The sequence below is a fragment of the Manis javanica genome, chromosome 1 (assembly GCF_040802235.1).
Source record: "Manis javanica isolate MJ-LG chromosome 1, MJ_LKY, whole genome shotgun sequence".
Lineage (NCBI taxonomy): Eukaryota > Metazoa > Chordata > Mammalia > Pholidota > Manidae > Manis > Manis javanica.
In genome coordinates this window covers 147,773,008-147,788,708 of record NC_133156.1, presented here as the reverse complement: position 1 = coordinate 147,788,708, position 15,701 = coordinate 147,773,008, and the positions used below count along the sequence as shown (strand labels likewise).

Below are 15,701 nucleotides of genomic sequence, written 5' to 3'. Positions count from 1 at the left end.
AGATGCATTTGCAAGTCTGTTAATTGCAGCAGTAATGGTCATGGTCATAGCCAAAGACTGGAAATGATATAGAGGTCCATGGAGAAGGGACTGGTTGAAAACCCCTCATGGGAAGTTATGTAAGGCAGAAGGAGTGCCAGGTGTCTGCACATTTCTGTGGGTGACCCACAAAATAATGGTTAAATGAAAAAGCAGTATGGAAAGAAAACTGTGTAGTGTGCTATCATTTATTAAAGAAAAGGAAATACTGCACTATATAATTATTTTCTTACAAAATAAGGAAATAGGCCCTAAATTTTGAAAAATAGTGTAAACATTTTGTGTGACTTTAAAAGAAAAACTAAATTGTATTAAAGTAATCCCTAAATAGCAAAAGCAAAGTTAAACAATTTAACCTAAGTATGTATCAAGTTGCTGACTTGTAATCATAACAAAGGAATTATTTCAAGTACCTTTAACACCAGGCACTATTTTATGAGTTAGTCCCCATGATTCTTGCTTTCATATCTGCTGTTCCCTTTTTGGAAAAGCTCTGACATGATTTAATACAACTGGGACAAAACCCCATGAAACCCCTGGCTTCTCCTTCCTCCTCCGGGGTCCTGCCCACAGCCACCAGGGCTGGCTGCCCCTGCCAGTCCTCGACTGTGACTCACGAGGCCACGTGCCCCTTGTTGAGCTGAGAGGGGACAGGACACCTTGGCACTTGGTTCTGTCCCTTGGGGTGAGGTAAGGAAGGAGACAACTGTTTTATCTATAGGAAAGAATCAAAGAACCGAATGGGTGAGGCTTTGATTTTCAAATTACTTTTCTTTAAATTCAGTTTTTCTTCCTTAAATAATATTAAATCAAACAATTTGTTTTGCCATTTCTGTGTAGCAATGGTGGTCAAATATTTGCAATCTGACATGTTTTAACTGAACATACCAGCTGGTAACTGAAGTATTGCTATTTTCCTCTGAAAAAAGCACATTTTTTTCTCTCAAAACAAATCTGGTGGCTCTAACCATGGAAACAGAAGGAGCAGATGTCACCCCACCCTCTCTCCCAGGCCAAGACTGCGCTCTGCAGCTCCACCCAGGCCAGGGACAAGGGACAAGAAATTTCCTTTTCTCCTCTCAACAGATGGCTAGGGTCTCCAAGATCCGTGAGGTCTACCCCAAACCAAAAGCGGGGTAGCAGTGCCCTGGAGCTCAATGGTAGACCTTGTGTGACCTTCGTGTGCGATGGCAGGGCAGAGCCCACATGGGTTTAGCGTGAATTAACACCAATGAGCCCCTCGTTTGAGGAAGGGGCGCTGACAGCATCTCCAGCCTTGCAGGGACAGGTGGAGCTCTGTGGGTGTTTCATCTCCTCGGAAACCTGCGTGACCTCTGACACATGTCAGTTAATAACCTCCGGACTCCGAGCCCAGCTGCTTTGGCCGAGGCACAGAGCACTGGCCAGAAATGACAAGGTGTTGAGTCGTGTGGAACATCCAGCTGGACTTCTCTACCTGAGACTCAGTCTGCTCCCAAAATGAGATGTGAAAAGCACTTTGTTTCCAGGAGAGGTTAGAGGTCACACGTCAAATACTGAACAGTCGGGCTGAACGTTTGTGCAGCGCGGCTTAATTAAACATGTGAAGTTCCAACAACTGAGATGTTAGAAAATGATTTTTCTGTGTATCTTCCCTTGGTGTGGATTTATAGAATGAGGCTAGGCTTGAAAAGGAAAAGAAACAGCTTTAATTTTACTGTGTTCTATGCTACCTGAGGGTAGGATGCTGACATCTGCGTGTTTTACCAAACTGCACGTGTCTGAGGTTTGCAATAGTGATGAACCCACCCATCCATCCATGAGTCGTATCAACTTTCATTATTTTTAACTTTTAGTGGTGCCGTGGAGGACAGTGTGTGAAATATGGCGATGAAGGCCCCAAGCCCACACACGGCCACTGGTCAGACTGGTCGCCCTGGTCCCCGTGCTCCCGGACCTGTGGAGGTGGTGTGTCCCACAGAGACCGCCTGTGCACAAACCCCAAGTAAGCATACCTTGACTCCCCTCCACATGTAGGAGCCATTTCTCTGCTGCCACCCTTCTGAGTAGCATGGGTACTAAGCTCAGTAATATTCTGTACATCACATACTGTAAGAAATACTAAGTGGGGAAGCTGTTTTACTCAAGCATTTCTTAAACACTATCTCTGACAGAATTTAAGATGTTTATACCTATCTGACCATAGCAAAAGGGAACAGACCCAACGGTGATATTCAGGAAGTAGATTTTAACCACACTTCATGAAATATGAAGGGTCTGATTCAAATAAGTAAACAAATCATGAGAAAAGTATAGAGAACACAAATGAATAAGAATCAATAAGCTCCATTCTTTCACGTGAAAGAAAACAAATGTTTGTTTTTTCATCAAATATGTTCACCTTTGCAGCACATGGTCTGCCTGGAGCCACCTGTGAGACAGCAGGAACCCTGAAAGCAGTCACCGGTGCCAGGGTTCTCAAGTCCTCCTTCTGCACCTACACCTCTTTAAGACCTGATACATCCCAGTCCTGTCTTTACTGCATGACACCCAGTAGGTCCCCAGCACGGGCAGGATACCCTCGATCTGGTGTGTCCACATGAACCCTAGGCACGAGCAGGGGGTGTTTGCTGTCAACACCAGCCATGGAAGGCCCAGTTCTTCTGACCCAATCTCGTGTCCTGGCCTTGTTGCAGGGAAGCTGCAGTGGACAAAAGTCGCCATCTGCAGAGCAAAGTACTTGAATTTCAGTCTCCGTTCAACTTTCTATCAATTGTGCAGTCCTGCCGCCCACCCTGCGCTGTCCCCTCTGGAGTGCAGAGAACAGCCACACTTACCCTGCCCTCTGCAGGGAGCGCTGGGAGGTTCAGGGAGCAAGTACACACAGCCCACTCCCCACTGTCCAGCCCATTCCACCAACAGTGTAAATACTCAGTGGATAAGAACAACACTACTGGTATTGCCTGTGTGTTAAGAATATGCCAGTGTCCACTTAGGATAGTGCTTCCCTTCACTGGTTGCTGTGACTTAATTCATCATCCACCCCTTCTCTCCAATAAGCCCGATTTCAAGGAAGGGGCAAATAACTATTCAAGTGTAAGTTTTCTAACTGTGAATTGCCCTTTTCAGACCGTCACACGGAGGGAAGTTTTGCGTGGGCTCTGCACGCATGCTGAAGCTCTGCAACAGCCAGGCCTGTCCCCAGGGCAGTGCTGACTTCCGTGCCCTGCAGTGCGCCGAGTACAACAGCCACCGCTTCCGGGGATGGCACTACAAGTGGAAGCCTTACACACAAGTGGCAGGTAACTGTCTACCCGCTTCTTTACCCACAGCCCCACCCGCCATTACCTTTCCTTAATGAGTTTCTGATGGACAGTGTGGTGCCCAGACAGGCCACACTGCTGTGTGGGCTCATCATCACAGATGCTTTCCTGGGGCTAGTTTGACTCTCCCTGTCCCATGGCCACTGGCCTCTTATCTACACTTGACCAGCTATGTGCTCAGAAACTAAGAAGCAAGACGGAGAGTGGGCATCATACACCAACACCTTCAAAGAAGCAATAAAAATTCAAAGTAAATGATTTATTGATAATGGATCAATGCTTTTTTTCATTGCAAATCATAGTCATTGATGATAGCATTGCCATAAGCATGTCACCGTTGAACACATAACTGTCAGAGAAACAAAGAAAGATGTTAGTGTCTTTTGAAAAATCAGATAATTTTCAAGCATACTATATTTGGAAAATCTTGATATCACTATAAACCAAGAAGCTTCTTTTTGTCATACGTAACACTTCACTGCCCACTTGGAGACAAATACACATTATCCTCATGATGCAATCACTTCAGCTTGGTAGCTCAAGTGGCATAATTTAAAGAAAAATTCAAAGAACAACAAACCATCTCATTCTTTGTAACTGTGACTATCGTCCAAGCAACACTTGGGAATACATAAATTGGGCGATTTCATATGATATTTATTTTCCCCATCCCAGTCTATGTAATGTTTTCTTGGTGAGAGCTTTGTGAGCTTAGTAAATTCTGGAAGGAAATTTGCAAGCAGTCTTGCACAAAGCATTTTTGGTTGTGTTTTTACTCCTAAACTCAGTAAAGATTAAGCCAGAGAGAATCAAGGAGGAAGGAGAAAAAAGTAGAACAGATTTTGAAATTTTGGTCCAAAAATATGCATGGTACACCTGACTTTGCTAGTCATCAGTAAATAAATTTATTAATCATAGAATCACATGCTAAATTTGATTCCTAGAGTTATTCAGCTGGGTCTCATCTTACATAATAAAGAAAATATTTAGAAATGAGTCCTGAGCCTGTGAAAACTCCTGAGGCAGAAAAATTTTCATCATTGACTCTTTCCTTCTTTATGAAGAAGACAACAAAGGGAAAGAATTTTTCTACCAAAGTTCATATGAATGACATGAATCATAAACCCTTGAAATGTATTATTAGAGAAGAAATGAACTTGATCTGCCAATCTTAAGTGCGTAATGATTCATACTCTTTTCCATGTGTCAGTATTTTTGATAATCCATTATATTTATAGAAAGCATTGTTCTCTGGAGATTTCATCTAAAAGTCATTCCCTTTATCAATTTAAAGATATTAGTTATTTTATCCAATGCATTAGCTATTAAGAAATGTGATTATTTTAATTATTTTATTATGTCTTATTTGCAAGCATTTTATATATTGCTCCTAAGTAGTAGTGATTTTTTGCATTTCTACAAGAGCAGTTATTAATTCTACTAGTAAAACAATCGAAAAATAATGTTGCAGTTCAAGTCAACAAATATTTATTGAATGCCTACTATGTGCCAACCACTGCATAGAGGACGAGGACCAGTAAGGGACACTATAGAGTAAAAATTAATAGTAAAGCTTTAGAAAAATTAAAGGGGAAAATACCCAAGCTTAATGACAACCATAAAAAATGTCTTTGCAAAAATGTATTATTGTGTTTTATGGGAGTTGTTTTATGGGCAAAGAATTATTTTAAATTTATCTAAATCTTAGAGCAAAAATGATCAGAGCTTAAGTATCTTTCTTATTTGTGTTTGTGTGTGTATTTCTTTTTAAGATCAGGACTTATGCAAACTCTACTGTATCGCAGAAGGATTTGATTTCTTCTTTTCTTTGTCAAATAAAGTCAAAGATGGGACTCCATGCTCGGAGGATAGCCGTAATGTTTGTATAGATGGGATATGTGAGGTAATAATGATCGTTCATTCATTCAACAAACATCCCCAGACAGTCTGCTTTGTGCCAGGCATCCTCTAAGGGCTAGAGAGACCAGACACTTAACACATGCCCTTTCCCTTCAAGTCATGGCCCAGTGGGGGAGAAAGCCCGACACACACATTCTGGGACACAGAGACCTGTTGTGGTGCAGGTGTGCACAGAGCACGGAGAGCGGGGGCAAGCCAGCATTCTTTCAGATGCAACTCTGGGGGATTTGCGAGCTTCCTTGGAGAAGGGAGCTTCCCAGCCAGACCTGAAAGGGTGAGTTGGGAAGGGTGTGGGGGCCGCAGTCAGGGGAGCTGGCAGTGCAGGAAAGGGTGAACTTGTAGGAGCTGACTCCATCGTCCCTGCCCAGAGGGCTCCAGGGGCTGGGGGACACAGATGGAGGGGAGGGGGCGAGAAGCCATGCTCAGAGGGTTTCCTCTCTTGTCCGTGTAGAACAGGCTCAGGGGTGGGAGCAAGCGGTGTTGTAGAGTCAGTCTGCAGCCACTGGGCAGTAGCTTAGGGAGTAAATGAATCAGGGCCAGCTTTGAGCCTGGAGGCCACTGTGCATCCCTGCAGGGGTCTCTTCTGTTGAGGGAGGCAGCAGACAAACTGGGAAAGGTCTGGCAGGTAAGCGAACTTAAAGCTCCGAGCTTGCCACCATGTGCAGCATGAGATACAGCAAGAATTTTATTATCAACAAGGCAAAGGTGCTACCAGATTAAATGCATTACAGGTGAACACTGGGTGTTTCAGTGTAGTTACTCAGCATGTGTTATTCACGGAATCCAGGGGCCTCGGCTTAGTGTTTGTTTTCTGTACATTGTATGACCGCGGTCAAGGGGCATCATCCCTAGGACCCTAAGGGCACCTGTCTTTAATGCATGAAGATTAAACAAGATGACTCTGTTGAGATCTTTCAGTTTTAAGATCTCAAATTCCTACCCATTTTGTCTAATTACTAGTTGACTTGTTAAGTACTTTATTATTTTTAGGTATTCTTAAGGGGACAATGCCATAATCCCTTATTAACAATTCTGAAATCCAAAAAGCCATGAAATGAAAATTTTACTTGGCTGCAAAAACATCAACTGACCTGAATTTGTTTGGCGGCACAAACCTGCCCTACTGTGATATGAAACTATTTGTCACTTTTATTTATCCCGCTTAGTATGAAAATGTGTGTATGTTTTACTGTCGAAACATAATTGATGTGTTTCATTACGGGTGCTACCGTACACCCTGCCGGGACTCTCACATTATATGCATAATATGTTAACTACTTTCCTAAAATCCAAGAAATAGTCTTAGTTTTGAAATGCATCTGCCCCTCAGGATTTCAAGTGAGGGATTGGAGACTGTAGTTATTCCATTTCTGAATATATTTAACTCTTTGTTAGGAAATGTAAAACTAGCAAGCATCACAGAAATTATGAAGAATTCCAAAAATTCCAAGCCAGTAAACAAACAAGACTTTTACAGAATTTATTGCTGGGAATAATTTCTATGTGGCACATGCTACTTCTTTGCCATTACACAAGGTGATTCAAAAGCACAATGGCACATAGCACAGGACCTTCGAGGGGACACACTGCTTCTCATTTATACTAAGAGCTTTATGTCAGTCTGCAATTTACCATTCTCGCCAACATGACAAACTGATAGATTTAATTTAGTGCTCATACTCCAGTCGTGTAGCATTGCTACAGAGAGCTCCTTCTCCTTCACACTTAAACGTTTCCTACTCTGGAGCTGAGAAGTAGAATTACAGTCTTGCTGTGCACATATTGGGTATGCAATAAATATCTGTTAACTCCCCTGTGTTGGCGCAATTTTCAGCTGGGGAGACAGTTTCTTGCTTGAGGTTTGTGACTGTGCCTGTGTCATCTTTTCTTTCATGAATGATGTGTGACCTCGTGGGTCCCCCAGAAAGTTGGATGTGACAATATCCTTGGATCTGATGCTGTTGAAGACTTGTGTGGTGTGTGCAAGGGAAACAACTCAGACTGCATGACACACAAGGGCCTCTACGCCAAGCACCATCACACCAACCGTGAGTACACATGAGCCACCTGCAGGGGCCCAGCGAAGACTTCATCTGGGGCTTCTTGGTGGGGAGGGCTTGTGTGGAGAGAGCAGCTGGCAGGTAGAATCTCTTTCCCTTCTTTGCTCCTTGAGGCTTTATTTTGATTGGAAGTGGTTGCTAGGCTCTTTGAGTTAGAATGGTTCTTAGAAATATTAGAAATTATAATAGCTCAGCTCCAATTAAAAAAATAAAAGTCCTTTATAGCACCAATGTCACTGATTGCCAAAACAGATCTCCCAATTCCAAACGTGGATTCTCGGGTCTGGTTATGAAGAAACAGAGGTGCCTAGGGACTTTGTGTCAGCATCTTTATGGAATGGGAGCCTCACCCCCTCCCCTGCTGCCTCTACTCTAGAGTATTATCAGATGCTCACCATTCCCCCGGGAGCCCGGAGTATTCGCATCTACGAAATGAACATCTCTACCTCCTACATTTCTGCGCGCAATGCCCTCCGAAGGTACTACCTGAATGGACACTGGGCTGTGGACTGGCCTGGACGATACAAGTTTTCAGGCACCACCTTCGACTACAGACGGTCCTACAAAGAGCCAGAGAGCTTGACCTCTGCCGGACCAACCAACGAAACACTGATCGTGGAGGTAGATGCCAGCCTCTTGGTACCAGGGCTGGGATTTGGGGGGCTCGGGGCTGGAAAGGAGTGCAGCTGGTTAGGCACTGTTCTGGAAGGAAGAAGAGTTGAAAAGGCTCTGACTGCCAGGAGGGAGAGTGCATGGATGGCCCTTCAGTGCAGCCAGCTGTCCAGGACCCGACCCTGTCCTACGGCACCTGCACCACCTAGGCCTTTATCTATGTTGTCTGGGAGGGGAATATGGTGCCAGGAAGTCAGGGAAGGTCAGGTGCCTTTATCTGCTGGGGCATCACATGAGGGGCCAGGAATGGCCTCAAGGCTCAGAGATGAGATTTCTATCAACAGGTTAAACAGCCTTCTCACCCAGATCAGTAGGCCTGACCCATTCATGAAGGAAAAGGTAACCGCTCCATCTGAGCCAGGCTAGGATGTGAAGAACCCTCTGGCATGTCTGCTCTCAGCTGTGGCTCACAGCTACAGTCAACCTGAGAGGTGACCTTTACAAGGAAGGCATTTCTCTCCAGAACCACAGTAGTGCCAGTAGCCTGAAGCCCTCCACATCCCGTCACAGCAGGAAGTCCTCTGACATAGCTTCGCCCATGCGTGGATGAGGACCACCCGAGTGTCCTGGGTTGTTTGGGACTCAGTGGGAAGTGTCACTGTGCTTTTGAGGCATCGCTTTCTGGTTCGCTCAGAGGGAGAGGATTTGCAGGGATGCCAAGGAAACACTGAGGGAAATAATCACATCCGTGTGTCAGCTTGCAAAGGCATTTGGGGCTCTATGTGGAGGAATGCCCTGATGGACGGCAAGGGATGTGGACGTCTGCCCATTCTCTTGATGTGCTTGAGTCTAGTGGAGAGTTGATTCCTGTTTGGAAAGTTAATGTAATTTTTCAGGAATGGACCATGTTTATTTCATTGCAACTAAGTTTTTGTTGTTATTATTGTTGTTTCTAGTCACTTAAAACAAATTAGCTGATGCTGACGGGATCCTTGCCAGCTTGTTAAAGTCTTTCCCTTTGCTGTTTTGCAGCTGCTGTTTCAGGGAAGGAACCCAGGCATTGCCTGGGAATACTCGCTGCCTCGGCTGGGCAGTGAGAAGCAGCCCAGCACCCAGCCCAGCTATACATGGGCCGTCGTCCGCTCCCAGTGCTCTGTGTCCTGTGGAGGGGGTAGGTCCCTGGTCACGTGTCTCCTGGGGGCCGGGGGGTGCTGGCCTACCTCTGGGCCATGGAGCACATTGCACACAATAGCCGTCAGGATGTCCTCCTGGGCAGCCTGGGACTTCTGCCTGGGGGTGGCAGTGTAGGAGCAGTGGCCCTGGGTGGCCTTGAAAGCCTGGACCACCTTCTCCCATTGATCCGTGTCAGCATGTGGCTTTGACAGACTTGGTCAATGAGTTGGTCTCTGCTTTTCCTCTACTTTAAGGTTTTTTAAAGGTAGTTTTGCTATTTGAAATAATTCAAGTGAAAGTCACTCAAATTATTATGTATATTATGCTGGTGATGAGAAATAGGAGCTTGCATGAAAAAATGTAGTAATACAGAATGAAATTTTTTATCAAATGGTCTTGTTCAAAAAATTTACTGGGGAGAAATTCACTACAAAGTTGTATACTGAATGCCCCCAAATGATTAGAATTTCAGGAATTGCAGTGGAAATGGCAAGAAACCGCACAGCCAACAGAACCGTGCACGACAGTATGTTACCGAACCAAGCACACCAGGCCCACCTGCCCGAGGGGCAGCAAAGCCAAATGCTGGCCTCAGGACGCAGTGAGAGAAAGCAGTGCTCACAGCAGGGGCCGGGCGAGGGGCACGGGTGGCTGACACCCCAGGTCCCCAGCTCGCCGTGGGCTTGCAAGCGGGGTTTAAAGGCAGAGCTACAGGAAGGGGCACGGGGCGTGTGGCCGGCTTGCCGGTCCTCCTGACTGTGGGTGGTGCGGTGACGGGCTGTTTCAGGAGCCTTAGTCAGCAGTCCTCGGGCCCCACCCAGTCCTGGGTCTGCGTGCTTGTGCCCAGGAGGTGGCCCACCCGGTGGGGGTCTAGGTTCCTGGAAGACGCCTCAAGGACGCACGAGTCAGGAGTTTACCTCGGGCCTTGAGTGGAGCCCAGGGTGCAGGCCTGTTAGTTTGCTTCAGCCTGGTGAGCCGATTCCCGTTCTCCCGTCTGTCCCCGCGCAGTCTGATCCCTGCGCTCTGGTCACCACCGAGGGACCCGGCTGCTCTGTGTAAGGAAAAGTGGGAGGGGCTTCGTCCCAAGGGGCTCCCCGTGTGGCTACAAGTAAATGGCATGGATGCCTTAATATCAAAAGAATTTTAAGCCCATGTCTAAATTGATAAAGGTAATTCACTACAAGGACATGTTTAGCTAGAGCTAATATGTGCTATCTGGTAATGGGAGATGAGTAAATATTTGCAAATTTAGAAACACAACACTAAATTCTGTCTGATATTTAGAAAACAGACCACTTTCCATAAGGACAAATGGATTTCAGCTTTGTGAATTCCAGGGTTTAATAATTAAGAAAACAATTTAGTACTACATTAAGGAACAAAAAAATGATACACAAAATGAGAACTTGCATAAAGAATTTAATGGATGACTAAAAGAAAAGTAAAAATGAATTTATGCATTCTTAAGGTTGCTCTAACTAAAAGAGATGAATAAGATAAAGGAAAACTGAAGGATTAATAAAGAAACATAATAGTCTGAGAAGTTAACACTAACCTGTTAATTCTTCCATTATGAACTGAGAGCAAAACATTTAAATCATATTTAAGCTCTGGCACTAAGGGCTTTCTAAGGAAAAATATGATTCCCTTCTGTGCAGAAGGACAGCACCCAAACAGTTCTAATGGCAGCTAAAAAAAATTCACAGGGACGATGTACAGGTGATGATGGGCTCCAGTAACCTGCCCTTCTACTCCATTAAGACAAATGAGGCCCTGAGCTGTAGTCACAGGCATCTGCCTCTACATGGGACATGGGAAAATTAATTTCTAATCATACCTGTTTCCATTCCCTTTCTCTTCTGATCTTAAACCACCCCCTATACTTCTATACTTCTAAGAATTACACTGGATATATGTGCTTGTATCTATCTCTATTTAGGGTTATCTAATAGTGTTTGATTAAAATAACAGTTGAATCACATAGCCTTATGCTTGTATAAGGACATTGTGGTTTTCAGAACCCTCCCTTGTACATTTCCATTTGGTGGAAAATACATAACAAATCACATTTTAAAGAGGCAAGTGCATCAGCAGCTGTACTTCATTAGGACAGCTGCACACATGTCTTCCCTGAGTGTCAGGCCAGCAGAGGAACACTCGATTTTCTTAGCTGTTACCAAGTTCCTTGTTTTTAATCCCAAAAAACACTGAATGGATGATTAAGTGTCCTTGCAAATCACATAATTATCCCCAACGAATATTCTCACATTGACGTTTCTAGGAGTAATTAACCCGAAACCCATTCCCTGATCATAAGCCTGAAGAACTGCATTGCAGAGCCAGTGGGTGTGTTGTTATCAATTTGGGAGAGAACCAGCATTTCTCACTTCACCAACCAGGTGGGGCCAGCTGCCGGTCCTTTACCACCTCTCCCAGATGCTACTGCTCCAGTGGAGTCTTCCCTGTGGAAGCCCGCCTGGCCTTAGGTGTCAAGACCCAGCGTCTAACCAGAGTGCCCCTCCCAGGCAGGGTGACTGATCAGGCACTTGAAAATTGCAGTCCCGCGGGGCTGGGGTTAAGCTGGGCCCCCCATCCTCCTCTCCCTTCTCTCTCCTCAGTGTCCCCTTCCTCTGCACAAGCAAGAGGAAAGCCAGAAGGCATTGTCATCATGCACTGAGCTGCTCTGTGTTGTCACGTTCATGGTCCTGGAGCCTCCAACAGGGGTTAGAGCAGGAGGACGACACAGTTTGGAGGCAGCCAGAGCTGGTTCAAGTCTTGGCTTGCAAAGGGCATGTTCCACAAAATCATCATTAATGACTCAGAGATCTCGGTATCATTCTCCCTCATTCTGCAGGAACCAGAGGCTCAGAAGGTTTGGGAAGTGCCCCCAGATAACCCGTCAGGTGACCTGGATGCAAACAGGTCTGCTGACACTATGCTCTTCCCACCACTGCCAAACGCCAGTGGGACACGTTTCTCGGAGGCTAGTGCCTTTCACATTCTTTAACAAAGATGGTTCTACCAGAGAAGCACAATGTTCTCAACCTGCAGTTTCCTTCCATGAGAGAGTACCGACCAGCGAATGCGAGCTGCAGTCCCCCGGCTGCAGGACTGCAGTGTCAGCGAGGAGGAGATGACCTCCCAGCACAGGCCATGCTTCACTTCTCTGACCTTACAAGGTTAAGGTTGATCTTGCTCAGTCGTTATGTCTGATCTCTTTTGATCTATGCTTAGTGGACTTGCAAATGTCCCCAAGAGTCTTGAGTCACAGAGCCACCTGCAGAGTATTACAGTGGTGTGTATTGTGGTGGGGGCTTCCAGGGTCCCAGGAGTGATTGTAAGTGGGAATCTCCATCAAGCAGTTTGTCAGAATTCACTGTCTGTACCTTCTGAACTTTGGATGTCAGCATGTGATGATATCTAATGAGATAAACCCCTGCCTCCTTTAAGTTTATGAAATGCTTCATTAATTTTATGGTGACAGAACCTCTCACTTCTAAAAGGCAGGTCAGGTTATTTGAATTCTGCATCATCTGGAAGTAGCATATTTAGCTGCCTCAATTGGATTGAAATCAGAGGCTGATCAACAAATGAATCCATTCTGGATTTCCCAGTCCACGAGGAGGAATGCTTTGGCCAGCGAGTCTGATGGAGGTCACAGGTGACCGGCTGCCCTCGCGTCTTGGCGGCTGTGTCCGCGCATCACCAAACAGCTCTCCACCTGCGTCCCAAAGGAAAAGGGAACATGTGGGCACCATTTTCATGGTATCTGTGTATTCTGTACTATTAAGATCTCTAGTCACCCAGAGCTCCCAATGTCCTGGGTTTGGACCTACCACAGCATCCTTTTCTCAGCTGCCTTCATGTGAACCCCAGTCTCCAAGGACACCTTTAATGACGGGGAATTCACATACTGGTAAAACTCCCCACCTCTTGTTCCATTCGAGAGACGCCGGCTGGCATCAGTAGAGGAGGGGTGGTTCTTTTATGTAAAGAGTCCCATTTCCTTATCTACGCGGTGGGGTCCTGTCGCTAGAGGAAGTCAGATTTCCTGGGAGACTCAGGGCAGGTTCTGCCCTTCATCTCCTTTTCTGACAAACTTCCCCTGCCCCTTTTTCCTTGCTACTCATTTTAGGACAGACCCGCCTTTTGTTTTGATAATCATGCTCAGTGGTGCCTTGACTGGACTCTCGGTGGGTGTCCAGGACCCTGGTGTTGGGGAAGGCCTTTCACAGAGAGACAGGATGCCAAGAGTACTATGAGGACAGGAGCCAGCTCAGCTGACTGTGTCTAAGACGGGGAATTTTGACGTGGTAGTGACTTTGTTAGACTCTTGTTTATGATGCCAATGCATCAGCCATTTCTTAAAATTACATGTGCTGCAATTTGAAAAAAACTCTCTGATTCAGTTGGTTCAATGTATTTCAAATAATCTCAAACCTCTGATTCACTTCCGACTGAAACGCTTATTAAAATTAGGCATGTAGTTTGTGTTTTTAACCTCCAGTGTGCATCATGCAATGTCTGAGGGTATTTTTCTTTCAAATGAAAATACTCATCTGATTCACAGTTTCAAAAGTCTTAAAACTGGCTTATAAACCAAACTCTCTTATATATTCCCAATAATATTCTCTTCACTGTCTACAGACATTTCTAAGGCTTAAACTTCATTAGTTTAGTCATCAGGCTTAGAACGAGTGGCATCGCTAGCAGCCTTGCCCTGACTGCGGATGCGAAGCCATCCATTCACACGTGCACTGGTGCAGTCAGCAAACGTCTGTGGCTACAGAGCTGCACCTCAAACTTCCTAAAGCCACATGGGAGGATACAGAGACTTTTGGTTAATTCTCTCTCTCTGCAAATTAAACAGTGAAATACTAATAGCACTGTCCCTTCACGTGAAGCATGTTTAGCAACGTTTAAGCATTGCGGCTGGTTGGCATGTGGTACCTGTGTGCATCTCAGCCGAGGAACCAAGTATCTCAGTCCAGCACCTCTTCCCCAAAGGTGCAAGGCATTCTGCTGAGTTCTGAGTCTGCTAAGAATAATGACATGTACTGGCCCTGTCCTCAAAACCATATGCAGTCTGGAGAGGGGAGCACCCACATGCATGTACAGACAATGGGAGATTATAAACCATGTCATGTGCAAAGGCCTGTGAGACCTCAGGACTGGGGATGTGGCACAGAGAGGTCAGCATGCTGTGGTAGGTGGCTCCTGGCACAGCACTGCTGCCGCAGTCGGAGTTGTGTGACTGAGACAGTGTTTGCATAGTGCTGGTGCCTTTTGGGTCATATTACTTATCTAAGTGACTAAAATCCCCATCTTTTTCATAGGAACTGCTTCAAATGAGATCTTCCCCATCCTTACTTTGCTTGCTGAAATATTCTCAATCTTAGAGAAAGTGGACATTTTCCTTTTTGACACTTTACCTAAGAGTTGACTGACCTTGTCCTTCTGGGTCCTGATAAATGACAAAATGCATCACCCTCTTTAGTTCCCTTGCCTGAGGAAGCAGAGGAGAAATGCACGAAGGTTCACCTCCTGGAGGGGGAAGTGCTTTCTCCCGAGGGGCCCTGGGCTGTGAGACATCACCCCGCCTGTTCCTTCACACACGCTCAGAGGTCCAGGGAAAATGCCAAATCCAGTCTCTTCCCAAGAAGCAGGAATCCTTCCCCACTCCCAGTCTCCCCAGTTCTGGCAAAGGCCCCCTCCTCAGGGGCACCAGGTCCAGGTGTCCGTCCTGGACCCAGTCCACTCACATCGCCTGCACGTGGGCACGCCATTCTGGCTGGGGTGAGTGTGCAGGTGGTTTCCAGTTCTGGTGCCCGCTTCTCTGTTAGCCAAACTGAACCATAATGATGCTAACAGCCACCTACAGCAAGAGGACTGGCACATCCCTCTGTCGGTCTGAAAGATTGGCACTCAGGGAAATCAGGGTTGGGCCTGCTCCTCGTCAAGCAGAACAGATGTATGAGGCTGTCACGGCCATCCATGAGGGACCCTCCAAGCTCTAGAACATGTTAGGATGTCATACGCTTGGTGTGATCGTCCAGGCAAGGCTGTCTCTGAAATGCACCTGGGGATCATTTAGACTCTGAGCAAATCCCAGGAGTCTGGTCTCCTGGAGTGATGCTTCCCCTTCCCATTTCAAGGTTCTTTGCAGCTCATGCACTACATGTCTGTAATTATCTGACACTTGCCATAGAAATGATACATGCTTTTCATGAGACCGCATGCATTCATCTGTGGAATACTTTCCAGTTTTCTGTGTAGTTTTGCTAAATGATTGGTTTCTTTTCCCTTATAAATGAAGGCTAAAGCTTTTGACAACAGCTGGAATTCATTCTGTAAGTTAGAATTAATGAAAACTTGGAGATTATTTGATAAAATCATAGTCTTAAGACTGAATTCTCCTCTTCCAGATACTTTGGCAAAATACAAAGATTTCTAAGTGACTTCCAAAGAACTGGCTAGAGCTGGTTTCTGTAAAAAGATAGATGTAGGGCCTGATCACATGCTCATAAACTCACCACCTTGCATGGCCAGGGCTCAGCTTTGGGCTTCCCACAGCTGCAGGACTGTTCTCTAGGCT

At 45.7% G+C, this 15,701-nt stretch overlaps 1 protein-coding gene across 1 annotated transcript in view; it reads left to right on the top strand.

Annotated features, from left to right (window-relative positions):
• Window positions 1-15,701, top strand: part of ADAMTS16 (ADAM metallopeptidase with thrombospondin type 1 motif 16) — a 161,300-nt gene that overhangs the window by 83,953 nt on the left and 61,646 nt on the right. Inside the window, exons 12-17 of the mRNA XM_037015523.2 lie at window positions 1,875-2,023; window positions 3,148-3,320; window positions 5,114-5,244; window positions 7,186-7,309; window positions 7,698-7,942; window positions 8,966-9,104. Of these exons, the coding sequence (XP_036871418.2) occupies window positions 1,875-2,023; window positions 3,148-3,320; window positions 5,114-5,244; window positions 7,186-7,309; window positions 7,698-7,942; window positions 8,966-9,104 (961 nt within the window). The remainder of the gene's footprint in view (window positions 1-1,874; window positions 2,024-3,147; window positions 3,321-5,113; window positions 5,245-7,185; window positions 7,310-7,697; window positions 7,943-8,965; window positions 9,105-15,701) is intronic.